Source organism: Neolamprologus multifasciatus, chromosome 13, assembly GCF_963576455.1.
Source record: "Neolamprologus multifasciatus chromosome 13, fNeoMul1.2, whole genome shotgun sequence".
Lineage (NCBI taxonomy): Eukaryota > Metazoa > Chordata > Actinopteri > Cichliformes > Cichlidae > Neolamprologus > Neolamprologus multifasciatus.
The window spans coordinates 1273598-1295317 of NC_140451.1; the positions used below are offsets into that span (position 1 = coordinate 1273598).

Genomic DNA, 21720 nt, shown 5'->3' on the forward strand with positions numbered 1-21720 from the left:
CAGTCCATGAAGCGGTGCGGCTTCGTAGCTTAGCAAAGTGGTACTAAAACATTTTTTGGACAGATTTTTGAGCGCCGTGTAGCACATAAAATCGGTTCAAGGTCAGTAAGCACAACCAGAATTCATACATGAGGCACACTGTCGATTTTTGAGAAAACTAAAGGATTTTAAATGCGCCTTATAGTGCGAAAATATGTTATACAGAAGAAAAGAATATATTGCGCTATATATCACTACCGCACATGCTTCAAATTATACCACGATATGGATTTTAGGCCATTTCACCCAGCTCTGGGTGAGATCTAAAACCTGCAGGTCACCGGCCCTCGAGGCCTGGAGTTGCCCATCCCTGCACTGCAGCCTCGGGGCTGTCACAGGCATGTCAGACTCAAGTCTCACAGAGCAGTGTTCTCTGATTTGGTTGGAAGAGAAGAAGTCCTTTTAACTATAGTTTAACTTCATTTTCTGTAACAGATAATTACATTTTTCTAACCGAATGAACATAAACCTGTTTCAACAGCAAAAGCTCCGTTTTCTGGTTGGCATACATCAGGGGTGTCGAACTCCAGGCCTTGAGGCCGGTGTCCTGCAAGTTTTAGATATCACTGTTTAAACACACCTGATTCAAATGATTAGTTCATTAGCAGGGCTCTGGAGAACTTCATGACATGTTGACGAGGTTGTTTAGCCATTCAAATCAGCTGTGTTGGATCAAGGACACATCTAAAACCTGCAGGACTCCAGCCCTCGAGGCCTGGAGTTGGACACCTGTGCAATAATGTCGTGAACTAATATACCAAGAAAAAATGTCCACACCTTTTATAATTGTAGCAATCAACTGCAGGTGCAAAGCAAACAATAAAGGAAACTTAATTAAGCTGTAACTTTAATCTCCACAATGAGGACAATGGGCCTTTTGCAATAATGAGTCAGGCTGCTTAAGAGGCCACTGAAGCATGTGTGGTATCTGGATCTGCTCAGGCATTCTGCCCTGCAGCAACACCGTTGGAATGACTAATGTAATAAAATTCACGATGTGCCCATCGATCTTCTTTGACAAACATGTACAGTGTGGTAAACATTGCTGTGATTAGAGATAAAATTCATGAGGAAGAATGTCGACCTGCTCTGCAGCTTTGTCCTTGTGTCAGCGCAACACTTGTTTTTTTAACACATGGTACTGTGTTTTCCGCCTTAAAGGGTTTGCATATAATAATAATAATAAAAATCCTAGTTACTAATAACATATGTAATGAAGAGATAACCTCAGTAGGCACATTAAGAATCACCTAAATGCATTTCTGGCTGTTTTAAAAGCCACATGTACTGGAGTGTTGCTTTACTGCAGTAAAGACATCATGCACGCGCAACAGTCAGTGCTACAAGCTGTGCAGTCTGTTAATGGAAGCGCACGCCAAAACACTGTCAACAGCATAATCCAAGGATCTCTACAATAAAACGAAACATTTCAAAGTGCTGTGTGATGACATGAGTACATCTTACATGTATACGGATTTAAACTGAAATGTGAAAAGATGGACAAACACAACAAAGTCATTGTGAGTGGAGTGCTAAGCTAATTTTTTAGTCCCGAGAGTTGGTGCAAAGTGGCATATATGTTTTTATTGTACTGGAAGGGGAAAAAAGTAAATCATACATAAACTGCTTTCACACAGACAAATGAAAACCGCCGGCAAAGTCACCAACAATGGGCTAAAGCAGGGGCGTACAACTCCAGGCCTTGAGGGCCCGTGCCCTGCAGGTTTTAGATCTCACCTGGGTCAGCACACCTGAATCACATGATAGTTCATTAGCAGGCCTCTGGAGAACTTCAGGACATGTTGAGGTGATTTAGCCGTTTAAATCAGCTGGACACGTCTAAAACCTGCAGGACAGCGGCCCTCGAAGCCTGGAGTTGGACACCCCTGAGCTAGAGACATGGTTCAAGGGTTCCTCTATACAAAAAGACAAAGTTTGACCATTCACAGCTAATGTCACACTGCTAACCTGTGCAGTGAGTGTACCTGAGAAGCCAGCAGTTTGAATGCCACATTCCTCAGCTTGCGTGTTGTGCATTTCAGCACATACACAACTACGCTTGCCACAATTTTTAAAAGCATGTCACCTTAATATGTGACGTGCTTGTAGAGCTGAAGGCAGATAAGAGTAAAGAAGGGGAGGCATGTTAGAAAACTCAGGACTACACAGAGGGAGACGGTTTCTTTATTTAAAACTACAGGAAATACAGGTACATACACGGTATGTTTAAAAGCCTCGCTCCACCGAGCACTCAGCACCGAGTGAAACATGCAGGCGTGTGCTGACGTTCAGCTGGTCAGCACATTGTCTTTAACTGGAGACATGGGCTCTTTTTTCTGACAGCCAGTCATCTTCTGGGCTTCTCTGAAAACAAGAGAAGAAGAGTTTACGGCTCTTCAATTAAATAATACTTTACTCATCACAGGCATACCTTTTCCTTTTGACAGCATCTTTTAACAATGTGAACAATGTGATCTCAGCAACATGTTTCTGAGTAACAGGAGGACAAGCTGGAATAGTTACTGGTGCTGCTCGACACCTTAAAAACCTCGGATGGCTTTGATTGAATCCTTTCTGACAAACTGACATTAACTTTTGATTTGACAGAAGATAAACCTGGTAACAATGGAGGTAGATAACACGCTCAAAGTGTACTGAAAGCAGTGTTTGCTTAAAAGGAGCCTACAGTTTACATTTCTTTGAGTAGTCAGTGAGGCCAGGAAAGGTCTACAAAGACAGACTGCTGGTGGTACCGCGCACTTGTTTTAAAACTCATGGTGATCGGGCCTTTTAGACGGTGGCACCGCAGTTGTGGAGCTCTCTCCCACTGTCTCTTCGCTGCACGGACTCCATTGATTCTTTTAAGAAACAACTGAAGACCATTTTTATTTAGAAAAGCATTTAATTTCTTCTTATGCTGTTTTTATAGTTTTATTTACTGTTATATTGTTTTTATATTCCCATTTCCTGTGTTGTAAAGCACTTTGTGATTTTTATCTGTGAAAAGCGCTATATAAATAAATTTTACTTACAAAAGAAGCGTCTGTTTGGTTTCATTTGTAACACTAACCACACTGGTTGGCTGTTTCTGGCTCACTGCAGCAGTTCAACTCCAGCTCACACTTTTACCTGACTTACATTTTTTATTTGATTTATTGATTTTATTATATCGTTTGTGGTATGTTGCTCTTATTGCATTGTGTTTCCTCATTTTTGCTGCTGTAACTTGTCACCGTTCACTTCCTGCTGTCCCACGTGTGGGACTAATTAAAGTGTATCTCACATCACGGCTCCTGTGCTGATTTCAGGCTTCTCTGAGTTAATAAACACCGCTCAGTACAAAAGATAAAATAACAGTTTTATATACTGAATCTTTAAAGCTAACGTGGATTTTCAGTCAGTACTACCAGCTCGTGTATTACATGCTTAAACTCAGAAGCATTGATGGCCGTGGTGATGGACTACGATTGTTGTGACTTCTCCTAATTACTTTTTAAAGCTGAAGCTCCTCCACAGGCTGCTGATGGTGGCCTGGACACCAGGGTTGTTTTCGTTATTCACTGAGGGGAATTTCTTGCCCAGGTTCAAAGACCTTTTCCTCAGTCCGCTGACCCGCGCTGGACCCAGCGTTTGCACTCTCGCCGTTTGGCTGCTGGACTTTGGTTTTGGCAGACCTGAAACCTGGAAAGAGACGGAGCATGTGCATGAAGAGACACAGACAACAAAGGTGAAGAGGTCGGGGCTTCTTTTTGGTTTAAAACATGGCGTCCTAATATGTAAGGAAACTGCAGTTATACATTTCATGGCAACACTGCCTTTGTTTCCCCATCTGTGAGATTCATGCCGTCCATGTTTTCACAGACAATATGAAAGACTGATGACAACAAGAATAGCGTTGGAGCAAACCAGTCATTGGACTGCAACGTAGTTCAGAGCCGTTTCAGGTGACAACACCTGGTGACTGACACAATGAATCAGTCGATGTCAAGCTCAGAGCGGTTTAAGTTTAGGTTTTCATGCACACTGAAATCCCAGTTAGAGTCTTGAGCATTTTTACAGTCATTCATCATGTGAGAGCAAAGACCGTGGTGATGTCTTGGATCAATACAATTTAGAAACAGTAAAGAGTAGAATAAAATCTATAAACTCTGCGTGTGGACATGGATGCAGCTGTCAGTCCAGAAACATTTATTGTACATTACTGTATCGACCACTTTAGACACATTGACACTGATTGATGATCAGTCCTTTGGGGCGCTCTCACCCACTCCATGAGTGGGTCCTTGAGCCAATCTGAAGGCCACATGTTTGGAGGTCATAACAGAATGAAACAATGATGCCAGTTAGAAATAAAAAAAAAATTAATGAATTACAAAACACTTTTTTTCCTATTAGATCTGAAAATGTTGTGTAACACTACAACCTGAAACAGCAAACAGATGCTTTTGCCTGTACAGGAGATAAAGGGAAAAACAGCTGTGAGAGGGAATCGTCCAAATCACCAAAGTAAACTGGAGCTGGGCTCGTGTGCACTCACACTTAGGATCATATAATAATAAATATGTGATGACAGTTGGGCAGCACGCTAACGTCTATGGTCTGACCCTTTCACTCCTTTGATTTCTTCCTCGTCCTTTTGTTGACGTCACGTCTGTCTTCGTACGGACCTGCCGAGTCATCTGTCGTTTTGTTCAGAACTGTTTTGGGGGTAAATAAAATGCAAGTAGGGATTAAAATCGCAGAATTAATGATAACCGGTGCTGGAAATGCTCGTGTTTGATGCAGTGTCTTGATGTTGTTGCCACTCATACCCGGCATGCGGCATGAAAGTCACATGGTCTGTCGATCTCTATTACGGTTTCATCTGACTGCAGCAGTTTCCTTCAAGCCTTCTCTGAATCGTTTAGATATTCACTGTGTGCCAACAACTTTTGTGTCCCAGCTCCCTTCAGGTTAACAAGCTCCTTAATAACATTGTAGTCTAGGTTTTGATTGGCCCATCACCGTTCTCATGATCATCCTCAGCCTGTGAGGAGAGACCTTGCATGGACTTCCACGCTGAGGCCACTAATGGTGAGATTGTTTGTGTGGACAGTTGTGCTGTATAAACATGCCACAAGCTGAGATCATGTGTGTGAGCCAGACTTCCTGCTGGGTTGTAATCAAACGCTTATTTCACTCACTGATATGTAACTTATTTCCTCTTCTGTAACTGACCAGTCAAAAGCTCCAGGTGTTACAGGAGAATGCAAACCAAATGGAAGACCAATTCCTCGGTCCAAATAAATAATGTAGGTATTAATACAAAATAAAACCCGATACCTTATCACTTTTTTGCTGTTGCATGTAGGGCTGGGCCATAATCACACCTTTTATGGTAATACCACCTTTGTTTTCATGCGCACATGGCAGAAAAAGCACAGCGGAGAACGAGAAGAGCGAAAGCAAATCGTTGAATGAAACGGATGAACCAGAACTGGTTTGTAAAAATGCTGCAGCTTCACTGGTGTGGAACTGGTTTAGCTTTCGTCCGTCAGATACACAACAAAGCACTATTTTTGGTAGCGCATGCTAGCGGGCCGTCGTTATTACCGTGTTGTTTGGAAAACACGGCGCACTTAAAATCAATCCTTTGATGTTTCTGAAAGTCGACAGAGCCCCTTATAATCCCGTGTGCCTTATGTATGAACTCTGGTTGTGTTTACTGACCTCGAAACGATTTTACGTGCACGGCGCTCGAAAATCTGTCAGATGTTTCAGTACGACTTTGCTAAGCTATGAAGCCGCACCGCTCGATGGATTGTTGGAGCATTACGGCATCGTAGGCGGAGCCTCGCGGAGTGATACGTACTGTGCTTCAACATAATATTACCGTATTGTGTGTGTTTAATCTCTTTTTAAGTTTTGTGGATATTATACATGGTTATGCTGAGGATATGTCGGCCAGTTTCCACTGGAAATGCCTTTTGGTTAAACTGTCAACGAGGAATTTGCATTTGCACTGTTACATTTTTATATAACTTTAATGCAGATAAAAAACAGCTGCTTGTTGAAGTGAAAATACATTATTAGTGCAAAAAAACCATCAAAGTTGTGGAGTTGTAAACTATTTTGTCTCGTATCAATTATCCTCAGTTATATCGTTATCGCAAATTTTCAAATGTATATCGTGATAAATATTTTTGGTCATATCGCCCTGCTCTTGTATGGATTCATTTGAATTCTCGGGGAGCAATCCCACAAACAGATGAACAAAAAAATGAAACAGTGCTGCCCCTCACCCTCCTAGTAGATGTAAGTATGGTACGAATCCTTCGTCACCTCGGTCTCAATGCAGTCACGTTTTCAGAAAACCTCTGATTTTGACCTGAGGTCACGGTCGGTGGGATTCAAACACGATCAAGATTTTCCGCAGATGCACCTTTGGTATGAAAGTCCGACATTAGGTTCTCATCGAGTTGTTGCATTCACGAGATTTTCAGAAAAAATGGTTTTGTCTGTGACCTTTGGGCTGTTGCATCTTTGGTATCACTGTGTCTTGTTGCTATGGGACAAGCTGTATGGGACAATGCAAAGCACGCACATTGCATTGTGCAGATGAACCATCAACTGTGCAAGAATTGCACAGTTTCAGATTATACAGATTTGTGGTGGTAACTTCCTCTGTGGAAACATGAGGCAGTTCAGTGTAGTACTCGCCTCTGTGTTTGACTTTAAATAGCCAAAATCTCCACAAATCCTTCAGACGTGTGTTTAACAGTGTTCTTATTTCGTAAGACGTTTGTTTTCACCTTCTCTTGTATCTCACACACACACTCCTAATGTACTGCTCACTTTATCACCAACAAACAACAATTTAAACATTTTATCGCCCAGTTTATAACAAACCAATCGACACATAAGAAAAACCCTGTGTTGGCCGGTGTTGAACAAACTGAGAACATTCAGCTGTGATTAAACTCACCTTAGTTCTCGGCATGCCAGGTTTCCCCTCTGCGTCTGCTGAGTGTGTGGGACTGTGCTCTATCTCTGAATCTTTGCTTGAATTAATTTCCTAAGGAAGCAGACAAAGTCAGACACAAAAAAAACAAAGTTGTGAAACCAGGAAACCTTTCTATGCAACTACTCAACAGAAATGAAACTGTGATGACGCTGACCCAACCACAAAGGACAAACAGCATTTGTAAAACGGGGAGATTTACACCAACTTACAGAAGCAGCATCCTCCTGGTAGGAGGAGGAGAAGCTGTAGGTGGGGGCTTCCTCGTTATGGTAGGAAGTGAGGTAGGGCTGTGACTGGGAGAAATACGCGCTGTCCTGGGAGGGAGGGGAGTCTGAGAGCTCATCCTTCTCTGATGTTCTGTCCTGGGAGAAGGGCTCTGGTAGAACCGAATCTCCAGAGGGTCTGGTGACCTTTGGTGGAGATGAACAGCTTTCCTTTTTATACTGGAACTGCTGCAGCGCAGACAGGCTTGAGGTGGACAATGGCGTGGTAGATTGTTCAGTTGACGGGCCGTCTGACCAGCGAAATAGGCTGAGGCCACGACTGGCTGAACTGGTGGTACTGGGTGATGGAGATGGCTTGGTGGTTTCCAGAGACGGGCCATCTGAACTCTCGGTGTCACAGTTCTGAATGGTGGGTGAGGACTTCTGAGTGGGACTGACGGCTGTGGCGTCCTCCGGGGAGGAATCCTGAATGCTCCGACTCGGTGCTGAACTGGAACTGCTGAAGAATCTACACGTGGGAAGATGGTCAGGTTTAAATAACTGCACATTAAAAGTGAGGGGGATGGTAAACAAATATTATTGGAGCACTTTTTTGGTTGAGTTACAGTGCTTGGTTTAAAGAAATATGTAAAAGCTTTAGGACATACAGGATGCCAATTTCATTTGTCTCAAATTTCAAAAGGACCAAAATGACTCAAACATAATTCAGTATCACCTTCATCACACTGAATGTGTGTCAAGCACATATTTTATTCAGTTTATAGTTTATTTCTGAGCTTCAGAATAGGTTTTCTTTCCACTAATTTGAGGCATTAATCAGAAGCAAGAGCTACAGCATCATATTAATATCCTACTTCCTTTTTGTTGTCTTGAATAATAACACGTCCTTCATTAGGGCTGCCACAAACGATTACTTTGATAGTCGACTAATCAGATCATCATCCATTGGACGTAAAACGTACAGCTTATTGCACCAGCAGCATCTGCTCTTATATAACTATCATTAGCTTACAGCTTTAAGTGTTTAAGGTCTGTGCTAACTAAAAATAAAGACAAGATGATAGTTTATTAAATTTTAATGAAATCTGCAGATTGTTTCGGTGAAGTTTAATAAACTCCTTGCTATCTAAAATATAACAGGACACCGGAGTAAATTCTCAGCATCTCACACTTCTGATAATCAGCTGTCTGCTTGACGTTTATTCAGCTGTGTAAAAACTGTAACTTTAATCTCAGCCAAACCGATTTACTCAGGAACAAATAAAATACTAAAAAAGCCAAACAATAACATTTTAAGTTATCTAAGTGACTTATATATCATGTTTAACCTGAGTAGTGAAAGACGGCGGTGGGTTTGAAAACGATTAGCCGGGAGTCCGGTGTTCTCACAGCTCTAGTTAGCCTAGCCCCCGGCTAGCTATCGAGCTAGTGGCTAACAGACGTCTCTGAAAACGTCGGAGCGCTTTTGAAAATATGTGGTGTCTTGATAAACTGAGCAGATATTTGAGGTTTACACAGCTACATTCTCGCCTGAAAATATGTTAAACGTTTATTTTGTGACCCAGAAAGAATAATAAGAGTAATATTAAAACTAACTAGCTGCCGCCATTGTTGGAAACTGAGCTGGGCTGCGCTATGAACTCTGGGACACAGCTTCTTCTTCTTCGGGGTTTAACGGCAGCTGGCATCCTTGTACATGCAGTGCTGCCATCTTCTGTTTCAGTCCGTTATTACACTCTTAAATCCTACTACTTATTCCTGCGTCTTTTGTGATCTTACAAAGCTTCAAACGATGCGTCGACTATTAAATCAGTCGTTGACGATTTTGATAGTCGACGTAATCGTGGCAGCCCTATCCTTCATTGATGAATTTTAGTATCTCACAGAACTTTCAGCCTACCCTGATATGAACCAAGTCTTTACCTTATTGATTCTGTCACTGACAAAGAGAGCAATTATTTGCCACACATCTGTGTTCAATAAGGGTCCAACGTTGTGCTTCTACCTTCATTTATCTGCAACTAAAATCCATGTCAGCCGAGTCCCTCCACTGGCCTGTGTGATTAAACTCACAGCCTACATCTCACTTGTGCAAAAGTCTAATAATATCCTATTTTGTAACTGATGAGAAACACACTGCTGACAAAGCATTATCACATTTGGTTATGACTTCATAACCTGTTAGGATGAAGATCTGCAGAGGCACAAGTGTTATCAGCAGTGCTGCCCTGGTGTTGTGTCAAAGAGTCAAGACCAACTCTTAATACAACAGAATATACATTGCAATCAATACACGTGTGTGTGTGTGTGTGTGTGTGTGTGTGTGTGTGTGTGTGTGTGTGTAGCATTTCTAGCTGGACTTCAGGAGGCCCCTGCCAGGACCAAGCATCAGGCAGTGTCTTAATGCCTCCACGACCTGACCAGAGAGCTGTGTGGTGTGTGCTGGGCAGCAGGAAGCAGCTGGAAAACTACGTGTATTCAGAATGTCGGACAACACTGCAAATAAACATTGTTCAGTCTGTGCATCGAGTCCTTTCAGTTACACAGTGTTAGAATCAGGGTCGTGTTACCTGCTGCGTGTGACCTGACCATCCTCCTCAGCTTCCTGGTTCCTCCTCTGCAGCACAGTGGCAAATATGTTGCGTGACCGGGGCAGGCTTGTCAGTGTGGGCTTGTCTGCTGGCTGGTCTGACCTGGAGCGCTTCGGGCTGGATGAAGAGTACTCCTGCAGCACATCCTGGTCCGATATACTTGAGTCTACAAGAGAGAGCAGATAACAAAATAAAATAAATAAATAAAATCCTGTGAAGCTACAACCATTGTTTGACCCATTGTTTAATTTCCTCTTTTGTATTTTTTTGTCCTTCTCTGAATCTAAATTTCAAGAAGTCACAACTACTCTGACTTCAACCTGCACCGGCTGCTAATTTTCCTGATTTTTCTTGTTAAGCCACGCATCTAGCTTCCCACCTCTCTGAAAGCCATTGTTAATTCTACCATCTAGAAAGGGCGGATGATATTTTATCAAGGTCTTTGTACTCATTTCCTAGTGGATGTTGAAATCTGCCAAACTCAACCAACTTCAGGCTTTGTGTCAACAAAACTGTCCGAACAAATAAATGTACAACATTAACATGGATATCAGCAAAGCTGCACCAACAGTGTAATGTTTAGTATTTCTACATGAAAATATCTTCGTGCTAATTGTTTCAGCTTCACATACTGACACACGGTACATAAACACATACAGATTTGTACTTTGTTACATTCACTACACAACATAAGCACAGCAGGACGATCTCACCCTCTCCAGGCCTCTTCACCTGCAGCTCTCTGCAGGGCATCCTTAGGCCGTCCAGGGTGATGACTCTCTTCTTCCCCCTGGTGGAGGGAAGCCTGTCTGGAGAGGTTGGGGGCTGGGCGGGTGCCGCAGGTGCTGGAGTAAAGCCTCTGCTCCATATACTGGGCCCTGTGGAGGCTGGTGAGTAGTTCCAGCTGTGACTGCGGCCTTTGCTTTGCTGAAATTAGGTTTGGAAAGTTGTTCTATATTAAAAATAACACTTTCTTTTAACACCTCTGACTGACCATGATCAGTACCTGTGGAATAGGTTTGTCTGGGCTGAAGTCATCTATCCTCTCCATGCTGTTGATGTCAAGGTTCCCCAAGGCCATTTGCAAGCCCTTATCATCTCCTAAATGACTGAATTTAACATCAAGGACAAAATACTGGACAGGCCAAGACAGGCAACACAAGTCAGCTTGCTAAATCAAACGAGTTGAGATAAGAGCAGATCAGATGTGCTACAGGACAAGAGGATACAGTCCAGCATAGCTCAGCGTGGTTGGGTCAATGTGCTCTGGGTATGGGTTGAGGGGCACCACCTTCCTCCTGACGGGATCAAAAACCAGCTGATAGAGAAAAGTGTTATTGGCTCTGACAAAGCCCTCGATGTACTGCTCGGGAACCACGAGGCTCATCTTCAGGTACTGGCCCATCTTTCTGATCACCTGACAGGAAGATGAGCAGTCTATCACACGTGATCAAAAACAACTGTCATTGTCACTAATTAAGAGCGTGTAGAATAACAACTACAGCATCTCAGGGGTGGACGGGGTTCATTTCATTTTCAATTCAATTTTGTTTATACGTTTTATTTCTAATTCACAAGAGTCAGAACAATTGCCTCGAGGCACTTTATAAGCTAAAGACGAAAAATGAAACGCCGACAATCACACAATCTCCGTAAAGAGTAGGGATGGGTACCGGTATCCATCATAAACGGTAGTAACCAGACAGAAAAGCAGCGCACATTTCAGTGCTTTTTTTTCCTGAGCTGTGATACACTTTAGATTCTAGCCAATCATTTTACGTTTCCGAGGATAGTAGGCGGGTCCAGGTACGTACATTCCTTTAGAGTAGAGCTACAGATTAAAAACGCCCAAGGCGAAGCGGTCAAAGTCTGGCTGTACTTCACAGCAAAAGATGCAAACTCAGCAGCTGCAACAAGTGCTTTAAGCTGATACTGTGATGCTGTCAAAGGAGGTAACACCTCAAATCTGATGAAACACCTGGCGACGCATAGCGTTTTTTTAAAAGCCGAGAAATGCGCCGTATTTGATAGCTTGCTGCGAGACCTCACACCGAGCACATCTACTGCGGGTGTGGTGCCTGTTATCGACCCGGAATTAGCAACATCCCCCAAAAACCCGAAGAGGAGAGTCCTGGCCCCTAGCCCTGCCAGTGTAGCAGAAATGATGATGATGCAGCAGCAGCCGTTCTTCTCTGCGTGAGTAGCTTAATGTTGTTCGTGTGTAATTTACGTTGAGTAGGCTAACCACGTTATTACATTAATGCATGTAAGGTGAACTAGCAAACACCATCATAGCTACATGCAGCTGTCTTCTTGTTTGATGGCAGATACTCCCTTCACCCTGGACAAAAAGGCTAAAATGACCAAAGAAAAAGTGGAAAACAGTTAAACATGAGAGGTTTTTGGACAAAGTTTGTGTTCTCCATTCTTTAGGCACCGGTTTGAGCACCGTTTAAGCACCGGCACCGTTTCAAAAGTACCGGTTTGGCACCGGTATCGGATAAAACCTAAACGATACCCATCCCTATTAAAGAGGCAAGCACTTAGCAGGAAGCAAAGACTTCCTTCTAACAGGAAGAAAGCTCTGCATGTGCCACAGCTACTTGGCTGTGAGGGACAAGGAAAGACAGCCGACATTTAACACATGATTTTCTTATAAGTAGGATTATTGTATTACTGTAAATGACCAAGCAGACACCATGATCAATAAAATATCTAAATTGATGACTTCAAGGTTGCGGCCTGTCCTACCCTCAGTATATCAGGGTCTTTGGCAAGCTGCAGCAGCTTGCAGGCTTTGCCCAGACCGATGCCATGCAGAGAGGACAGATAGTCACAGCCGGAGAGGATGCACATGTAGCGGAACTTTTCCTCAGTGAAAACATTCCCCAAGGATCGGCAGCGGCCGAGGTTGCTTTGGTCTATCTCCAGGCCATTGCCCTGCTTGTCCATCTTTAGAAGAACCTGTGAATGAAAAGAAAAAGAGACAGATTCATATTAAACACAGTCCTGTTTGCTCCTGCTAATTAGAGAGATTACAGTATGTTTAAAATAAATTCATTCTTCACTGATATATGGGGTTGCATACAGAGTGGAGGCAGCATGCAGCTGGAAATGCACCTCCTGAGTTTAGATACCTTTTTGCACCCAAATGCCAGCAAGTCAGAGTCCTCTGTGATGACCGCCTGGGCCAAACCAGATCTACTGAGGTAAGCCAGCTGAGCATCAGCTTCATACGGAGCCACGACACAGTCCACGCCTCTCGCCCTTGCAGCCTGGTCCAAGAACACAAAAACAAGCCTTTCTTCACCTTTACGTCACAATTTTTGCAAATGCATTTTAGTATTTTCTGCACATGCAAACAGTTTTAGACCACTCAAGTTTTTCTGGAGTGTTTATGCATAAACAAGAAAAGATGGAGACTTTTTGTGAGAGGATGACTCGTATACACGTTCACTTGGTGATTGGGTGAGAGAGCTAACTCTCTCCACAGAAAGTAGAGATTTTATTGCTAATTAAGCAACAAACCATTTGTTTCCCATTTACAGAAGCACGTGCAGCACATAAGATCAGAACTTTATTTATCCCGAGGGAAATTCTTTTGTCATACACATGCTCAGTGCAGCAAGACAAACACAGGAATAAAGACATTGTAGGATACAGTAGGATAGTGCAAATATAATATCAAAATAACGCAAAGTAACAATGTAACTATTAGAGGTGGGAATCACCACACATCCCACGATACGATATTATTGCAATTTTTAAAAATATTTTGCGATATTCAGATTCTGTACATAAAGGTAAACTTTATCAATCATCATTTTCTCTAATATCAAAGTCTCACACTCAGTCTTTCTCTCATTTCAGTTTGATTGTTGACAAACTGAACGGTTTGTATTACAGTCTAGTCCAACTTAACTGAATCAACCATCTGGTACAATTATAGCTATTCTGAACTATGCAGTTTATGAAAACTATGCAGCCCCTTCAGCAACTGAAGAATTTGAAAGTCAATTAAAACAAAATATAATTTTACATTAAATACAAAAGTTTTAAACTTAATTAAAATAAAACATGTCTTAAATTAAAATAAGTAAACTGTCATGTTTATTAAACACATTTGGACAGTGAAGGAATGTCAGGATTCTTGCTCAGAAAAAGGATCAACATGCTCTGAAGTCAGAGCACAAAAACCTTTTTGTAACAAAGTATCGATTTCTGCTGTCCCTGTATCCATACATTATTACAAACAAAATATCACCATGCTACACAGTATCCATTTTTCTCCACCCCTAGTAACTATATCAGGTAAAAAATAAGTAGTAGGGTTGTTTGATATAACGATATATATCAGATGATGACATGAAAACATCGTTTGTTTCATGGTGTTTACGGTCATGTTTTGATGGTTATAGTCATTTCTTAAAGTTCTGTCTTTCTCTAGTTAAAATAACCACACTGCTGTTTTTAGCTTTGTCGTTAGCAACAACGACGGTAACCCCAGCCATTTTTTTCCCCACATAAACCTTTCACAATAAAGCTGAAGATCCTGTTGAGGTTTTTCAAAATAAACTGAAATGATGACAAACAGAAGGACCAGTCAAAACACATGGAGGACCTTATTCCTAAACGAGGGGCTGCCTCATGGACGTGGTTTGGTTATGAAAACTGCACTTTGCAGATTAAGGCACAAACTGGTCCCCACCTCAGACTCAAACACAACAACCTTCTACCACCTACGCAAGAATCACGTGACAGAGGATGGCGAGAGTTCACAGATAAGCAAAAAGAGCCCAGCTGAAAACACTTCACACAAGCCAAGATTCACAGAAAATGTGAATTTGTTGTGATATATATTATAATGATATTGTTGTCAGGACGATAAATATCAGGATTTAAAATCTTGGTCATATCGCACAGCCCTAGTAAGTAGAAACACCAGAAATAAATAAGAGGCACAAGAAAGAAAGAGGAGAGTAGTTTAAATGCAGAGAGCATGGGATCAAATGCTCATCCAGACAAAGACGCGTCAAGTGAAAATGCATTTGTGTGAGTGTGTGTTTAAGATTGAAAGCCTGCTTCAAACACCTCCCGCTGTCACAGAATAAGCCAGTGGTTCCCAAACTTTTTTTGCTGGGCCCCCCTTGTTTTACAAGAAAAATGTTCGCGCGCGCACACAAACATCCTCCAACCACACACACCCATATTTTGCTCCATTGCGGTTTATTTCACACCTCAAACATTTAGTAAACAATTAAGCAAATACAAGAAATCTGCAATAAATTACAGGTAGTAAGAAAATAAACTGCTAACTCTTTTACGCTGCGTCCACACCTACACGGGGATTTTTGAACACGCAGCTGTTTCGTCCACGTAAACGGCGTTTCGAATCACCGAGAACGGAGATTTTTTAAAACTCCTTTTTTGCATTTACTGGACGAGGAATACAGAGTTCGTCATGCAACGTCAAAGGTATGTGCCTTTTTTCACGTCACGCTGTGGCCACGTTATTGTTTACATGAGATGAACTGCAGAATGGCAGACAGAGACGAAATACTGAGACGAAAAATCTCTGTGCAAAATGGGTTTAAAAACATAAACAACTGTTGGATGCTGTTTGTCTGTGATTTGAACCGGGGAACAAATCGCTGCAGGATCAGCCTGATGTTATTTGTATCCCGCTGTAACTTTACTGTATAAAGAGCTAACATCTCCAACATGTCAGGAGTAGTTAGTCATTACAACAAGTGTTTGTGAAATACAAATCAAGAATGTGGGATCCTGTTTGTCCGTGATTTAAACAGCCCAGCGCTGCTCCCGACGAAGGGAAAACTAATCCTGCAGGGAGACCTACCTCTGCACCTGTGCAGGTGAAGCCAAAGGGAAGATTTGCTTCATCATATTTTCTTTGGCCCCGTGCTAGCAGTGTCCAAGCGTTGTTTTGTTTTTTTTCCCTTTTCATGCCGCGCCCCCCCTGCAATGGCTCTGCGCCCCCCCTAGGGGGCGGGCCCCACACTTTGGGAACGTCTGGAATAAGCTAACACAACAGGTGACAGTGATTACCAGAAGCACTTCATGCGTGTGAGCGCTCATAGGTAGATGGAATAAGGAGGAGAGCCCCACCTTAATCAGGTTATGAGCCATAGCTGGGCTGATGTTAACGCAGCGGTTGAAACACTCTCTGGCCTCGGACAGTTTGCCCTCACGCAGCAGCTGTCTCCCTTTGTGCAGGTTGGTTTCTCTGCGTCTGAAAAGTACAGAAGTGAAATCAAACTGAGGACGTGAGGTGGAAAGAAGTGACAGTCGTGATTTGATACCACACGATACGATGCTGTGGTGTCACTGTTAGCAGTAAAGAAAACATTAGGACAGTCACAGGTGCAGCTCAGCTCCCTTGTCAAGGACGTGGTTTTGGACATCTTTAAGTATTTGTTTGTGATGGGGGTGTGTGCTCATTGCTCGGGAACCTTCACAGAAACTCTGAAAGTCTCCGTGTGGTCAACAAACACATTATTCCCATATCATGATCTAAACCAGGCGTCCCCAATCCCAGTCCACGAGGGCCGGTGTCCTGCAGCTTTTAGATCTCACCCTGGGTCAACACACCTGAATCACATGATTAGTTCGTTACCAGGATGTAGCTGTGGGGAAGAAGAAAAGATGAAAAGAACACTTGATCACCTTTTCATTAAGGCCTGATCCGTCTGAAATTCATGACACCATCGACCCCTCAGCTCATGTCCAACACTGATCGGCATCAGATAACGAGCCACATATGATGGACTGAGCCCACTGAGAGTAAAAGGGGGTCGTGTATACATCTGGAAGAGAGCGGCTTGTCCACGTTCCCCGGCTAAGATACAGTAAAGCTGACAACATGATGCACTGCCTTTCCTGTGGTGAGTGTGGAGAGACCGTGGCTGACAACACTGCATTTGTGACTGGAGCTAATAAGTTTCCAGTTGAAACGCTGAAGAAGCAACAGTGTATCCAGAAAACACATATGCTGCGATAAACGCACTGCCCGCTGTCGCCGCTGCCCGCTGTCGCTGCTGCCCGCTCCCCGCGGACTTTCAGCAGCAAACAGGCCGTCAGAGGAGCCGACATGATGGTTACGGTTAACGTTACCTACAATGTTTCCAAAGAAGATGTTCTGTTCACTACGAAAATGGCTGGAACGTAAACCCCACGTACAGTAATGATGTCGCGTGCGCCATGTTTATGGTGTCATCGCTGACACACTGGCAAAAAGAAAGAAGAAGAAGAAAAGTTGGCCATCTGAGGGGCACGAGAAAGCAATGGAGGACAGTCCATAGATATCGAGCTGCTCAGATACTGACATGTTTGAAAACTGTGAGACACTTTGAGGTCCTTCAATTTAGATTTTCTTTTTATTTCATATATCTTGAGTTGTTTTAAGTTTACATTTCAACTCAGTGAAGCACTTCCAGCACAAGTAAAACTGCGGTGTTTGTATGCACCCAAGAGAAAGAAACAAAACAGGCACACCAGTGCAACCATGGCAAAAAGTTAGTCCAGAGCCCTGTGCCACATTATACACACTCAAATCTGTCTTTGTGTTACTTCAGTCACACATTCAGGCATTATTACACTGACACCGTTTCACTAATGGTTGTTTTTACTTTAGTTCTTTACAGATTCAATAGAGAGGAGTCACTCACTGTATGCACACAGCTGAGAGAGAAACAACAACAAAAACAGTCAATTTCTGAGTTTTTTGTTTTTGATTTTTCAGAAAATCCTAGGATTACTTTTTTTTTGTGTGTGTCCCCCGTTTGGATCTCTAGCCGTCAGAATTGTTGTCTGAAGACCAAGAAAGATGCCAAGTGGATTTACTTCACCAAGTAATATTGGTCCACTTGATTGACCTTTATTATTATTATTATTATTATTATTATGTATTTATTTCATTTTATTTTTGGTTGTTACAGACGGGACAGACATGAGGGAGGATAGGACAGGGAGAAAGAATGAAAGAAAGAAAAGGAGAGAAGAGACGGTGAGAAAGGGGGGAAGAAAAAAGAAATCACCTGGATCAGCTGTCAAGAGAAAAAAAAAACAGAAGAGAAAGCAAACAAAAAAAGAGCAACACAATAAATACAGCACCATCACAATAAACTAGCTAACAGTAAATAACAGTAGATACTAAATATTACATGTTATTGTGCAGCAAGATCAACAGCGCACAATGTGCTTTGAGGCAGCAGCCAAGAAAGGTGTAGTCTGTGTCTGTGAACACCTGTGTGGACACCTGTGTGAACACCTGTGTGGATCAGCACGCTTGTATTCAAAAGGTTTCTCCATGTACCGACCTGCTAGGGGGTGTGGGGAGCCATAGCCCCGCCCCCCAGGGCATGAAGCAGGTACAGAGGAGATCCAGGCCCCAGACATCCAGAGGCCCCAGAGTGCAAGAACCCGAGGAGGACCACCAAGGGGGGAACCATGCCACCCTCCTGGGAAGAGCTGAGGAGACCCCCAGCCGAGGGGTCACCCAGCAGCCACGGAGCAGAGGCCAGAGGGGGCTGCAGTAACGTGTCCGCGGGCTCTGTTGGCTGCCAGCTGTGCCAGAGAGGACCGAGCCTCAGGCCCAGAGGGCACCCCACCCCCCGGAAGGAGCCCAGCTGGGCCACAGGCGCCAGGCCCCACCAATCGGCCACCAGGAGTGAGCCGGTACATACATGAGCGCCCAGGCCCAGACGACAAGAACCACCAACACACCAACGTCTGAGGGCATCAGAAGGGCTCTAAACAGCCGACATGACGACTAAAGGTTGAGTTTTAGGAAAGAACCACGGTGTTGGTGTTGTGCCCACAGCTTTGAGCCACTCACTGTCAATCACACAGTACTCCAGTCTAAAGAATCATTCCTAGAAGCAATTATCACAAACGCATCAGGCATGCTTTCTTAGTGCAATCTGCTATAAATACCACACTACAACCCAGAAATCAGGTTTGCATGATATATTTTGAACACATCCTTCTGTAGGAGGAACTCCTACATATGACTTAAGATCAGACGCAGAAATATCTCATGCAGTCACAAAACTGACTCTTTCGAGTGGCTTAAACGTGAAAACATGATTTTGTGTTGCTCTCAGTAAGACTGCTTCTTTAAAAGTCCAGCCTTTGTAATGAAGTGTACTGTACTGGTTTCTTTCTATCTGGATGCATCGCAAATCGATTCTACTGTAGAAACTATCAGGATCCCAGAGTTGTGATTGTTCTCACTTTAAGTTAAACTTGTTCAAATGTACGTTTACAGCGAGAAGCAAATAAAAATACTCACTCTCTGCGAGCCTTTTCCACCTCCTGTTTTGAAGGCAGATTGCGTCCATCAAACACCAGTATGGGCTTCACACTGAAGGTCAAGAGCATGTCCACTAATTTCATGCAGTACCAAACATACCTGGACGGGGCAAATGCAACACCACTGTCAGTTCTAGACTTTCGGTCATTCCTAATCAGAAAACAGCCTCATTCAGAACACCTTTAGTTCACTTCGGTTTTATTTGCATTGTGCCAAATCATAACAACAGATACAGACCCTACAACAACAGGGTCGTTTTAATTGATTGAAAATAACACAACTGCTTACTGGTCAGTCGGTTCTCCTTTAGCAAGTTTCTCAGCACACGAGAAAGCTCCTTTATGCAGCCAACAGTAGGTGTCCACAGCTACCGTCTGGCCTTTGTATTTTTTCACGTTGATGGGCTCTGCTGCTTCTTTGATGAACTGCAGCAGTCCAGAGATTCCCATTTTCAGCCAGTGATCGGTGCCACGCCGATTCTGAGCATGAGAAATCCTCATCAGTAAGGGATAAAGAACACCAGAGAGGGTGCATCTAGCTTGGACACCTTAAACTAAAATGGACTTTGTGGACTAAAAGGTTTAACAGCACTATGTCACAAATGGAGGTTTCTTCTGATGCATCAATTATACGGATTTGCTTGTTGATAATTCTGTTTGCTTTCTTTACAGCTCTTCATTTTTCCATGACATTTTGACAGTGTAAGACTGACGGGACACCACAGATTAAAAAAATAAATAAAACAAAATCAGCCATCTGTCAGTGTCAGTCAACAGGCCCATTATTTCTACCCACACTCAGCAGATATATCAGTGCATCCAAAAATATCCTCCAAACCTACAGTGACTAATATTTTGCTACCTGCTATTTTACTTAAGAATTGTTTGAAGGCTTCAGATTTACTTTCCCCTTTGCTAATAATTAAGCCACATGCACAGTTAAATGCCACACGTTGTTTTATTATTTTTAAACTAGCTTTAGCTATAAAGTTGTCACACTTCGTGTAAATATAAACGTATGCAGTGGTAAACAGCGTTCAGCGGCGTTATCACATTCCTATATTTACCTATCAGTTCATTCATGAGCACGTGTGAATTACTTCATGTTTGTCTGATCATTTGCACGTGAGCTGCTCCGCTCCGTAACAATGACAACAATAAGTCAGCGCAGACGTTTCTGTTTGAATGCGCTCAACAGATTAACAGTGGTGAAAATCACACTAGAAACGCCTTGTTATCGTATGTCGTTTAAAAGGTAGCTGGTCGGGAAAAGGACAAAACTGGACAGTTTCTTGGCCCTACAACTGATGTCAGTGTACATTTCTCCTCAGACGAGAACACGCAAAAGCAGTTTAACGTATTTCGACTAAAGGTTAAAAGTTAAACTTACCTTTTTCTCGAAATTAGCGACACCAACAGAGCCCTCGACGACAGAAAACTAGAGGGAGTTTGGTTTTAGCGGCAAAAGAAGTATTTCAGTATGAGATGTTGCTATTGGCTAGATTCACTAAGAGGCAGGGAAAAGGGAGTGTGCTTCAAAACATCACCGGCGTGACGCTACGACGTGTCCATAGGGCTGCTGTAACGACCCGTATCTTGTTGATGTGGGTGCAACTCAAATCTTCCACATTAGTCGCGGCTGTGGGAACACCACCAGAGATTCGACGACATGCCATTGGCTCCATGTTTCTGTCCCGTTACACTGTTTACCCGCCTCTTTGCGAAACGAAGTACGCCGGTACATAGTGCTAACCTCCTATAATACTGCAGTTCCTCCAAAGGGCCACTAGAGGCTGGATCCAAAAGTCCAACTGTAGAAAATAGTCATTGGCAAAAGCGAAGAAGTCATGTTCAAGTGCATCTGTGAATTTTGCTTTCTTTCTTAAACCAAAATTTATGTGTAAATTCATTTGCTATCTTAAGAATGCAGTCTCCTGGTTAAATAATAATAATAATAATAATAATAATAATAATAATAATAATAATAATAATAATAATAATATATCTGTAGGCAAAATATCTCCCATACCAAGCTGAAAAAGAATCACGTAAAAATGTGCACTGCAGGCAAGTGTGAGCAGATCACACTCAGCTGGATGTAGATGAGAGCCTACGATCTATGACCTGGCTGTAGATACCCTGTGATCAAAACACACTGAACTCTACTTTGCACAAAATACACTCAGGCTTTGCAGTACTTGGGGCACTGTTCATTTTTTTCAAATTAACAACATTTTGTTCTGATGGATTTTCGTAGCCCTAATATCGTTAAGCACTTAACGACACAGTATAGTACGAGCAGGATTTAAGGGGTATTAAGGGGGATATTTAACAGTTTGTACCCATCACATGTGTCTGCAGAGGAAAACGTTAGACTGAGAATATGGCGTACATTAAAAATACATAAAAATAAAAATACTCAGAAACAAAAAACAACATTTTATTAAAGGCTGTTGTCAAGTTCTGACGTTTAGCTGAAATTATAATTAATCTATAATTTGTTAAATTGACATAAATACTCCACCAGGCTTTA

The 21720-nt window shown here is 42.7% G+C and overlaps 1 protein-coding gene across 2 annotated transcripts; it reads right to left on the reverse strand.

Moving 5' to 3' along the window:
* Positions 1-2204: 2204 nt before the first annotated feature.
* exo1 (exonuclease 1) lies at positions 2205-20958 on the reverse strand. Of its 2 annotated transcripts, none has more exons than XM_085183207.1 (14): positions 20578-20958; positions 19477-19667; positions 19168-19287; positions 15984-16107; positions 12995-13132; positions 12609-12821; positions 11087-11274; positions 10864-10966; positions 10571-10784; positions 9837-10023; positions 7252-7774; positions 7004-7093; positions 3530-3720; positions 2205-2403 (listed from the first exon to the last, which is right to left on the reverse strand). In XM_085183207.1, the coding sequence occupies exons 2-14, from the start codon at positions 19635-19637 to the stop codon at positions 2328-2330; spliced, it is 2328 nt and encodes a 775-aa protein (XP_085039333.1). In that variant the 5' UTR covers positions 19638-19667; positions 20578-20958; the 3' UTR covers positions 2205-2327. The 2 variants fall into 2 exon arrangements, with proteins under 2 accessions (XP_085039333.1, XP_085039334.1); XM_085183208.1 differs by lacking the exon at positions 20578-20958 and adding an exon at positions 20255-20278.
* Between the last annotated feature and the right edge of the window lie 762 nt (positions 20959-21720).